The sequence below is a fragment of the Verticillium dahliae genome, genomic scaffold (genome assembly GCF_000150675.1).
Source record: "Verticillium dahliae VdLs.17 supercont1.26 genomic scaffold, whole genome shotgun sequence".
NCBI lineage: Eukaryota > Fungi > Ascomycota > Sordariomycetes > Glomerellales > Plectosphaerellaceae > Verticillium > Verticillium dahliae.
In genome coordinates, this window is record NW_009276941.1 from 122,828 (window position 1) to 129,960 (window position 7,133).

The window sequence follows — 7,133 nt, forward strand, 5'->3', positions numbered from 1 at the left end:
CCCTGCCGGATACGACACCAACGAAGCCGCAAGCTTCCAGCCGAGCTCTTCATTGCCGAAAGTGCAAGTTCTCTTGCTATGCTATGCACGTCTGATGGAGCCGCTCGCCTTCTTCTCTATCTTCCCTTACGTGGCCGAGATGGTCCAGCGGAACGGCAACCTGGCGGAATCTGACGTCGGTTTCTACAGTGGCCTGGTCGAGGCGGCCTTCTCAGCGGCGCAAGCTGTGACCCTGCTGCTCTGGGGCACACTAGCCGATCGTTTCGGGCGCAGACCGATGCTCCTGTACAGCCTCGCCGGCATGGCAACCGGCACGGCACTGTTCGGCACGGCTTCGGAGATATCGCACATGATGCTCCTCCGAAGCCTCACAGGTCTATTCTCGGGCACCCCCCCCCCCCCCCCCCCCCACAGGCCCAGGGCCAGGGATGGCTGGAACCAGTATCTCAACTGGTGTCTCAGGCCATAACCGACCATCCAACTGCCCCTGTTGACAATGAACCCTCAGTCAACGATGCAGACACTGGAGAGGGCACTCAGAGCCAATCTGGCAGCACTCTTGAGGACCACCCGCAGGGAACCAACCTCATGGGCCTCGACACTAATGACAATCATGGAAGCTCAGAAGCAGACATGCTGCGCCGCATTCAACAACTCACGGAGGAGCCCACGATGGAAGGCTCAACCGACAGTCATTATATCCCCATTGCAGAATTGGTCAAGGTTCATGACGGACAGGTTCACCCTTACCGGCCAAGTCAACCCGGACACACTGACACGACGCTAAGGGGACGGCGAGGGACGGCGAGGGGCAGCAAGGGACGGCGGCGTCCGTCACTGAGAAGAGCAGAGGGCAGTGTCCGTCACCAGAAGCTGGGGTCATGGCGATCTGTCACATCTGGCCTGACATATCCATGATCAGGCTGTCATGTTCGTGATCAGGGGTGTGCAAAGGGCATGTTTGACAGAAGATGCGTCGGGATCACCGGGGCAGGCAACGAATACTGTACCTGGACAGTCAAGGCACGAAGATCTGAGGAGAGCATCTTGAGCATCAAGGCGGCGGACGATGGAAACTTCCGTACCTACTATGTCTACTATGAACGCTAGCCAGGTAAAGACAGCGACCCTTGGCCCTGTCAAAGCGCGCTGCAGCAATCGTCGAGGCGGGCCCGACGTACCCATGTCTCTCCATCGCCGCCTTCTTCCATCCATCATCTCTGTCTCTCTGTCTGGTCTCAGGTCGGTCCAGAGCTAAGCCGCTATTTTGGGAAGGCTTCATCCTCTTCTAGGCCGCCATTCGCTGGGGTTCTGCACCGGCAGTCCTTCCTGGTGGGACGCGCGAACTCAACCTCTGTTCTCTGGCTCTGGCTCTGGCGCACTCCCTCCGGCGCACTTCCTCTGGTGACAACTTGCTTGACGTGCTAACCAGCGAATCCTCCTGCACGGATTCTCCTCTGCCATCACTTTTCTTCTTCTTCTCCTTGGCGTCACAAAAGCCTTGGCCAGCAACCTCCACGCCAGGCCATCCGATCTGCTCCATTCCGAACCACGAGATGCTGCGACAGCGTATACCTCAAACAGACCGCAGCTCGATCTCAGCAGGCTCAGCATCCTGTCCCACACTCGCCGCCAACCATCTACGCTGCCACACCCTCCGCGACCTCGGGTACTGCGAAACATCCCATTGTCCCTCCGTCCTGATCTAGGTCACACAACACGACTGTACTGGCTGCATCGTACTGTATCCGAACATCGACTGCCGAAGGTACCTGCTGTTGAGCCAAGATCCGCCCAAAGTCACGGTAGCATCAGGTCGGGTCACACAGCGTCCAGAGAAGAGCTAAGGTGGTATCGTAAACAACCTTCCATCGGGCACTTGACCCCAAGTCGACCAAGCCCGATCAGATCTCCCACAACCCCGGCCGAGGCAACGCTTGGCATCTCGACACCTCCACCCCTGTTTCGTCCCGTCCTGACCTGATCCTGGCCTGGCGTGAGCCTGGGCCTGCCCTTTCTCGTTTCAACCCCTTCGCACTCACGCCCCCGTCCTCATCCTTCATCCTTATCCTTATTCTCATCCGTCATTGTCCTTCCACTATCAACGCAAGGCAACTCCGTCACACTATCAACTTGATACCATATTCAAACCATTTCGAACTATTCTCATTGACACATTTGCTGTCCAGCTGTACGACAACCCACTAGTTCACTAACAAGGGCGGGAACCACTTGCCATCTTCGACTCTTTCACGTCAGCCGTCACCAACGACCCTTTTCATAGTCGCCATGGTGTACTGCGGCAAGCCTTCGAGGGGCTGCCAGATGTGCAGGACGAGGAGAATCAAGGTAAAGTGTCAACGAACCACCATGGCGACATAGCCCCTCCCATATCTAACCATTTCCAGTGTGACGAGACAAAGCCCACATGCAACCAGTGCACCAAGTCGCGCCGCCAATGTCCTGGCTACAAAGACGAATTCGATCTTGTCTTCCGCAACGAGACCAAGGCAACCGAGAGGAGGGCGCAGAAGGCCAACCGCAAGGCCCTCGGCAAGGGCAAAGATGTCGAGCCCCCGGCGCAACCCCAGGTCCAGGTCACCAAGAGCGCGTCTTCTTCGCCTGCCAGCCAAGACGGCTTCTCCATCGTCATACCCATGCTCGACGTGCCCGTCGAGCAAATGGCATCGTGCCACTTTGTGTCTAATTATGTCTTGATCCCGCGCCAGGGCAGCACCAGAGGCTTCCACGAGTACCTGCTGCCGCTTCTCAAGTCGGAAATGCCCAGCAGCCACCTGCACCACGCGTTCAACGCCTGCGCGTTGGCGTCACTAGGGAACAGGCCGAACGCTTCTGCGACGAAACTCAACGCAAAGGCCCTCGGCCACTACACAAAGGCACTGGCTGCCACGCACATCGCTCTCCAGCACCCCGAGCAGGGCAAGTCGGACGCCACGCTCGCCTCCGTCCTCATGCTCGGACTGTTCGAAAACATCACAGCCAGGCAAATGGGCATGTTCGCTTGGGGTTCACACATCGAAGGCGCCATCCAGCTCGTCAAAGCCCGCGGACGCAAGCAACTACGCACCAAGACGGGTTTCCTCCTTTTCGTTGCTGTGCGTACGCAGATGATTATTCACACACTGACCACTTGCACCGCCCCCATCATGGGCGTCGAGTGGTGGTTGAGCGATGCTGTCAAGGACGAGGCCGCTGCCATATCACAACGCTTCGCCATCAAGACGGCCGAACTGAGAGCCGAAGCCACGCGCCTCATGTCCACCATGGCTCGCTGCCCTGAGAACATTGACATCATGCTGGACATGATTCGGCGTGCCCAAACGGTCGATCAAGAGGCCATGAACTGGCTGCAAAACCTACCGGAGCACTTTAGGTTCAAGACGGTGGCTTGGGAGGACCACGTGCCTCATGGCGACTATGAGAAGGCTGAAGTGTTCCCTGGGCGCGTGGATATCTATCAAGATTTCTGGATCGCCAGTGTCCTGAACATGGCCCGCGTCTGCCGCCTCATTCTCGCGTCGGTCATTGTTCGTTGCGCGGCCTGGGTGTGCAGCCCAGTTGACTACCGCACGACACCAGAATATGCTTCGGCCGCACGGACGTGCGTCGACACCATTACCGACATTGTTGCATCGGTGCCATATCAGCTCGGCTGGCACTTGAAGCGTCCCGAAGTGATGGAGCGCGCGAACCTCTCCGGGTTTGCCTGCGGTGTAGAGGACGCGCTGAAGGGCTTGCCCGGCTACTTCCTGACGTGGCCCCTTGCCATCCTGCACGGCCAGGACTACACGACCGATGCGCAGCGGTCCTGGATCGTGGGACGACTCAAAGTTCATCGGCGACGAGCTCGGCGTGAAATATGCCCCACTTGCTCTCTCAGGTACCGCTAGACCCCAGGCCCGATTGAGATGACGTGGGGAAAGCTAACAAAGGGTCAGATTCAAATCCGCATCCCATCCATGCTCATCCGCCGCGACGGTCTCATGGCCAATCCGTACCCCAACTCGCACAACTTTGAAAAGATGCTCTCGGCTCGCCTGCTGTCGGCCCGCGAAGCACCCGCCCTCGGCAGGCTACGAGATGAATCCCCTCCAGCAGCGCGAGGCCATGCAGCGCGAACAGGCTGAGAAGAAGAAGGCCGAACTGTTGGCCAAGGCCACCGGCACAGCGGGACAGTCGGGGCAGTGGGTGGCGCAAAATTGGCTGAGGGTATAGTCCCGGATTTCCCTCTTGACCTCCCTTTTGTACATGACTGCCGCGCGTGAGCTGTTTGTGTTGACCCGTCTCTCAGATGCCACCCCCAAGTGTCGGATGACCGAGGACGAGTTGCTGCGCAGGGTGTTGGATTCAGTGAAGCGAAATGGGTAGCGACATGGCCCAGCGTAATTACCATGAACGCCATTTTGGCACCAGAACGGATGTTTGGGTTTGGGGTTGATGGGAGTACATGGCGGTGATGTGATGACTGTGACGGTCGAACTGGAGATTTGTATTGGGACGACGAAAGATCTACACGATCACGGCATGCGGGTTGCACGGGCATGAGAGCATCAGTCTTTCCAATGCATGAGAGATGCAGTATTTCAGACCAGCTAGTTGGCCGACCTTTGGTCGTCAAGTCCCACGCAAGATGGGCGCCACGGGAAACAAAAGCCGTCCTGGCTTGTCTATGTACCTACAGAGGGGTAGCAAGCAGTCTGCGCGCGGGGCTACCAGTCGACGCCGGGTTCCGATTCGTGATTCAAGCAAGTCATGGCGTCGTGGGGCCTCATCGGCCTGTATGGTGTTTCTGCCGTTCTGTGACGGCCTTTGGGGTCATGCACCCTGCTGCGGTATCAAGTATCGCCTCGCGATGTGCCATGTGTGCCCAGGTAAGGAGAGGCAGTGTGCGGAGGGGCTCACTTCTTCTTGCCCGACTTGTCCTCGATCTTGCCGCCGCCGAGGTTCCACGCCTTGACGACCCAGCTCTGGGTCTGGTCGACGTACTTTTCGTTGGCGACGTGCTTGACGCCGACGCGGACGCCGTCCTTGGTGAAGACGACGTTCTTCTTGCCCATGCGCTCCGAGGCGGCGCCCTGGATCTTGACGACGGAGAGGTAGACCTGCCAGCAGACCCAGGCGAGGGCGCCGAGGACGAGGAGGGTGATGATGAGGGGGATGAGCTGTCTGTGTTTGTTAGCTCTTCTTCTTTCCTTTTTGTTCTTCTTCTTCTTCTTGTCTTTCTTCTTCTTGTCCGTCTGCCTCGGTTGAGGTCTCGCGCCGCAGCTGGGATGCTTACCCTAGTCGAGACATGGTTGCGACGTCGAGGTGGAATCCGCGTGCCGTGGTCTTGTCTGGCGTTGGAATGTCGAGGAGGAGAATCGCGAATGGCAGACGGGGTCGGAGCCAAGAAGTAAAGAGGGCGGGGCTTGATGAAGAAGACAAGAAACCGTCGGCGAAGCTTCAGCTTCAGGGGTCGTCAAAAAGCAGTCTCGCGGGCAATGCAAGAAGAAAGAGTTCCTTTCCCGAGGGTGGTGTCCCTTCCAGAATTTAAGAAAGAAGAAAAAAACAGACGTGCAGGGAAGAAAAAGTCGAGTCAAGATGGGATGTCGGGGGTCCAGAAGTTTTCCCAAGCTGGCGGCGATGGGGGGGGGGGGGGGTCAGGGGTCAGGTCCCTGGGCGAGGACGGGCACGTAGAGAAAAAGAGCCTTGGCGCTAAAACCGGGAACGGCGACCTCGCGCAGGCAAATCAAGGCCCTTTCTTTGCGCGGGAGGGGGGGGGGCGCAAGGGGGGCAGCGGGCAGCGGGCAGCGGGGAGCGGCGGATCGGTAGTTTTGGAATGGCGAGACGGGGGCGATGGGCCTGGCAAGCCTGGGTAGAGGTAGCAGCCGTAGGTAGCACTGTAGCACTGTAGCAGGCAGTAAAATAAGGGGGACCACGGCGGGGTACGTCAGTTCGTATCGCTGGGGCTGGTGTCTGGAAAGGTCCAGGTGCGGGCAGACAAGCGCAGCAGGCAGACAAGCAGAAGACAGCGGGAAAAACGACAGCGGCAGCAGCTCTACTTGTAACCGACCGGCTCAAGAGTCATGCTGGAGGGCTCCAATGCGGGAAGGATCTGGTGATGGTGCACTGCACATTTGCGCTGCACAGCACAGCACAGTACGAGCGAACACTTGATTCAGCGCATCGTGCCACCGATGCTCAGCAGGTGTCGATCATTGGCCGCCGCACGCAGAGCACTCGACCCTGAGGCATGGTCCGTGCGCATGCGGTTCCGGACAGGAATGACATGGGGAAGTCTCGCGTCAGGTACGACAGACCAGCAGCGGGAAGACGTTGATCCATCCCAGCAGTGTGCATCCGTCATCTGCCGCCTCACACTGGACTTGGACTGTGCGTTTCGCCTGCGCCACAGCATTCGAGCTTCTTGCTTGGGGACAACCACGACACGATGGATGCTGCGTGTCATGGGGGGGATTCTGTGTCGAGCTCTTGAAAACCTGTCCTCTAGCGTCTGTATCGTGCTCCTCGTACTTCCTCTACCAGCACCGAACCATGTGCCTGCTTTGTGTCCAGCCTTGCCAGCCTTGCCAGCCTTGCCACTACTGCCTCGACTGACCCGTGGCTGAGCCCCACAGCAGCCACCTGGCGAAAGGCCACACATCCAACCCAAGCTCCCACCGAGTCGGTCGGCTGGTCTTGTCGCCTGCGTCCAACTTCAAAGCTCCCTCTCGAGAGCTTCCTTTCCCCCATCTCCATCCCACCTCGACAACAGCATCACCAGAACCTCGCCCTCCTCCTATTCCCTCTCCTCCCCCCGCAGCTCTTCCTCGAGGAGCGGAGCGACACCCTCCGCACACGTCGACTCTTCTCACCAAAGCGGCGTCTCTTTCCCACTCGCCCAACCCCCCCCCCCCCCCCCCCCCTTTTGTCCCCCTTTTTTTGGGGGGTCCTTTTTATTTCCGCACCCCCCAGAAGGTTTTCGGGCCAAGACGCCCCCAAACCGGGTGAAACCAAAGAAGGGTTTTTAAAAGCCATACCCGGGGGGGCCCTCCCCCGTCCAAGCAGCCCAAATTGGCCAAAAAAAAAAAGGGAGGAAACCCCCCCCCCAGGCCCTAAGAGGTTGGGGGGGG

At 58.6% G+C, this 7,133-nt stretch overlaps 3 protein-coding genes across 3 annotated transcripts in view; all 3 read left to right on the plus strand.

The window, feature by feature from the left end:
• Window positions 1-139: 139 nt before the first annotated feature.
• On the plus strand, window positions 140-1,110 carry VDAG_09458 (uncharacterized protein; the record flags this gene model as incomplete). The annotated part of the gene is made up of 4 exons (XM_009658419.1): window positions 140-374; window positions 509-723; window positions 789-858; window positions 1,019-1,110. The coding sequence occupies 4 exons, from the start codon at window positions 140-142 to the stop codon at window positions 1,108-1,110; spliced, it is 612 nt and encodes a 203-aa protein (XP_009656714.1).
• Window positions 1,111-2,289: 1,179 nt separating this feature from the next.
• Window positions 2,290-5,417, plus strand: VDAG_09459 (uncharacterized protein; the record flags this gene model as incomplete). The annotated part of the gene is made up of 4 exons (XM_009658420.1): window positions 2,290-2,349; window positions 2,409-3,826; window positions 4,313-4,447; window positions 4,703-5,417. The coding sequence occupies 4 exons, from the start codon at window positions 2,290-2,292 to the stop codon at window positions 5,415-5,417; spliced, it is 2,328 nt and encodes a 775-aa protein (XP_009656715.1).
• An 836-nt stretch (window positions 5,418-6,253) lies between these two features.
• The window catches only part of VDAG_09460 (transport protein SEC24), a gene marked incomplete at both ends in the record, with an annotated part of 3,907 nt that continues 3,027 nt past the window's right edge, over window positions 6,254-7,133 (plus strand). Inside the window, 2 exons of the mRNA XM_009658421.1 lie at window positions 6,254-6,309; window positions 6,577-6,860. Of these exons, the coding sequence (XP_009656716.1) occupies window positions 6,254-6,309; window positions 6,577-6,860 (340 nt within the window). The remainder of the gene's footprint in view (window positions 6,310-6,576; window positions 6,861-7,133) is intronic.